Source organism: Rosa chinensis, chromosome 5 (assembly GCF_002994745.2).
Source record: "Rosa chinensis cultivar Old Blush chromosome 5, RchiOBHm-V2, whole genome shotgun sequence".
NCBI classification, from domain to species: Eukaryota; Viridiplantae; Streptophyta; class Magnoliopsida; order Rosales; family Rosaceae; genus Rosa; species Rosa chinensis.
In genome coordinates this window covers 54376808-54380217 of record NC_037092.1, presented here as the reverse complement: position 1 = coordinate 54380217, position 3410 = coordinate 54376808, and the positions used below count along the sequence as shown (strand labels likewise).

At 40.2% G+C, this 3410-nt stretch overlaps 1 protein-coding gene across 1 annotated transcript; it reads right to left on the bottom strand.

The window, feature by feature from the left end:
* Positions 1–246: 246 nt before the first annotated feature.
* Positions 247–864, bottom strand: LOC112204017. The gene has a single exon (XM_024344904.1). It carries the CDS (start codon positions 862–864, stop codon positions 247–249), a length of 618 nt encoding a protein of 205 aa, XP_024200672.1.
* Positions 865–3410: the final 2546 nt, after the last annotated feature.

Sequence of the window (3410 nt, the reverse complement as noted above, 5' to 3'; positions counted from 1 at the left end):
GTTTTTAACTAACAACATATGCACGCGCTCGGTTTAACGCCCTCTACAACTTTTATGAAGGAAATTTTCTCAAATTAATAACTCATAAAAAGTCAATTTTTAACCACCCCCTAAACGTTAAAATTATAACCGCGAACGGTAACCATAAGGAATTTCATGCAACTCAGTAAAAAGGGTATCTCAGATATGGGGTGTAACAATTCACCCCCCCTAAAAAAAATTTCGCCCTCTAAATTTACGTACCTGTCAGAACAGATGGGGGTACTGTCGTCTCATTAAATCTTCCGGTTCCCAAGTGGCTTCTTCCACCAAATGATTACTCCACAATACTTTAACTAAAGGTATCGTCTTGTTTCTAAGGACCTGCTCTCTTCTGTCGAGTATCTGGATCGGTTTCTCCTCATAAGTGAGATCCTCCTTCAAACGAATGGGCTGTTCTTCTAAGACATGAGAGGAATCAGCAATATACTTGCGGAGCAGGGACACGTGGAAGACATCTTGGATCTTTGATAACCTCGGAGGTAGAATCAATTTGTATGCAACTGGGCCAACTCGATCTTTAATCATAAAAGGTCCCATGAATCGGGGACTAAGCTTCCCCCGCTTTCCAAATATTACTACGCCCTTCCAAGGAGACAATTTCAAGAACACCCAATCACCTTTTTGAAATTCCAAGTCTTTCCTGCGGTTATCCGCATAACTCTTTTGTCTACTCTGAACTATCCTGAGTTTCTCTTTGATCAACTTAACTTTTTCGGTGGTAATCCGCATAATCTCTGGACCTATGAGCTTTCTTTCTCCCACTTCATTCCAACGTAAAGGAGTACGGCACTGTCTTCCATAGAGAGCTTCGTAAGGAGCCATGTCAATACTGGAATGATAACTATTATTGTAAGCAAACTCAATCAATGCCAGATGGTTATCCCAACTTCCTTAGAATTGCATAACACAGGATCTCAACATGTCTTCCAAGGTTTGGATAGTTCTCTCGGATTGCCCATCAGTCTGTGGATGAAATGCCATGCTAAAACTTAATCCAGTGCCTAAAGCCTCATGCAGACTCTTCCAAAATTTTGAGGTGAAACGAGGATCTCGATCAGAGACAATGGAAACGGGTGGTCCATGAAGTTTCACGATTTCATTAACATAAAGTTCCGCCAGCTTGTTCATCCCATAAGTCTTGTTAACAGGTAAGAAATGAGCAGAATTAGTGAGTTGATCCACAATCACCCAAATACAATCATGACCATTGCGAGTTCGTGGAAGACCCGAAACAAAATCCATGGTGATGTGCTCCCACTTCCACTCTGGAATAGGCAACGGCTGAAGTAATCCTGAAGGTTTCTGTCTTTCTGCTTTTACTTGTTGGCATACCAAGCACCTACTCACATACGCTGCAATTTCCCGTTTCATATTTCGCCACCAATAATATGGTTTTAAAGTTCGGTACATTTTTGTCCCGCCAGGATGCATAGCGTAAGCAGAACTATGAGCCTCATCCAAAATTTCTCGTTTGATATCAGGAAGGTTAGGTACACATATTCTATTCTCAAACATTAAGGCTCCATCTCTTCTAAGAATAAAGTCCGATCTAGTGCCATCACTTACTGCTTCCTTTAAATGTCTTAAATATTCATCTTCATCTTGTGCCTCCCGCACTTTATCAATGAGATTCGGCCTCACATGGAAGCTAGCTAACAATGCTCCAGACCCTTCTTCAATCGTCAAATTAACTCTTGTAGATCGCAATTCATAAAGTAAAGGGACTCGAACTCCCTTCAAATGGGCTAAAGGGTAAGGTCATTGGGTGAGCAGAACTGGAGTCAATACTAGAGCTTCTGCAGGGTCCTTGTCCATCATGTATAGGATTGATGGCTTAAGAGATCGAAAGACTGCTTATCATCTTTGCCTACAAGAGAGCTTCTGCAAGAACAAATGAAGGTGCATTAAAGAAAAGCAGCCGTAATCTATGTAGTTTAGGTCTTCCTAGCTAGAACATTTTACAAGTACAGACTCAATCTCTGTTGTCCTAGCTTGAATTATAAGGATTGTAGTACTGTTTCTATGGTCATATATTGAGTATTATTTCTGGAAAAACGTTTATATGGATATTCTTCTTGTTGTCCAAATTTCATTCATACAACACAATACAAAACAATGTGTTGTATGACTGTAAAAGAATTCAAAATTAAGGCTTTTCCCACAACAGTTATTGGCCGTTAGCCAATTTGATTACGATATTCACACCATAGTTAAAACAAATATAATTGTTGTGTGAACTAACAACCAACAACAAAAGCAAACAAAATTCTGTTGTGTGAGATTCATAACACACAACAGAAATAAATCATCTCTGTTATCTGAGTGATCAACAGACAAGAGAAATAATTTTACTTTGGTTGTGTGTCACATATCTCAGACAACAAAGAATGAGTTATATCTGTTGTGTGTTATTAATCTCAGACAACAAAGAATGAGTTATATCTGTTGTGTGTTATATATATCAGACAACAAAGAATGAGTAAAATATGTTGTGTGTTATGAACCTCAGACAACAAAGAATGACTTATATCTGTTATGTGTTATGAATCTCTAACAACAGCAAAATTTCTTTCTATTGTCTGAATGTACCGAGGCATCCCCGCGCATGCCATGCCAGGCACATGCCTGCGCAGAATTCACACAACGGAAATATGTTTTCTGTTGAGCAAACTGTTATCACACAACGGTGGAATCACCGTTGTCTGATTTTTCAATCACACAACACTCACTTAGACCACGGTGAGCTTGGTCATCAGACAACAGAAATCCACCGTCGTCTGATGACCTTTTTGTAGTAGTGAGAGCTAGAGGGCTTTCGACTAAGTGCATCAGCTACCACATTGGCCCTTCCTGGATGGTACTCGATAGTGCAATCATAATCCTTAATCAACTCTAACCACTTCCTTTGTCTCAAATTTAAGTCCCTTTGGTTAAGTAGATACTGGAGACTTTTATGATCCGTGAAAATCTGGCATTGTGCTCCATAAAGATAGTGTCTCCATAGCTTAAGTGCCAAAACTACAGCAGCAAGCTCAAGGTCATGAGTCGAGTAGTTCATTTCGTGAGGTTTCAACTGCCTAGATGCGTAAGCAATCACATTTCCATGCTGCATCAACACACAACCTAAACCTTGTCTTGAGGCATCACTGTAAATCACATACTCCCCGCTATCATCAGGCAATGCTAGAACTGGGGCACAAGTTAAACGTCTTTTGAGTTCTTGGAAACTTTGTTCACACTCTTCCGACCAAACAAATTTAGCACCCTTCCTGGTCAATTTAGTGAGGGGGGCCGCAAGTCTAGAGAAATCCTGCACGAACCGCCGATAATAACCGGCTAAACCCAAGAAACTACGAATTTCCGTCACT

What these genes read in the sequence shown, in the direction of transcription:
- LOC112204017 (XM_024344904.1), bottom strand. Translation starts at nt 864, where the DNA reads ATGGCTCCTTACGAAGCTCTCTATGGAAGACAGTGCCGTACTCCTTTA.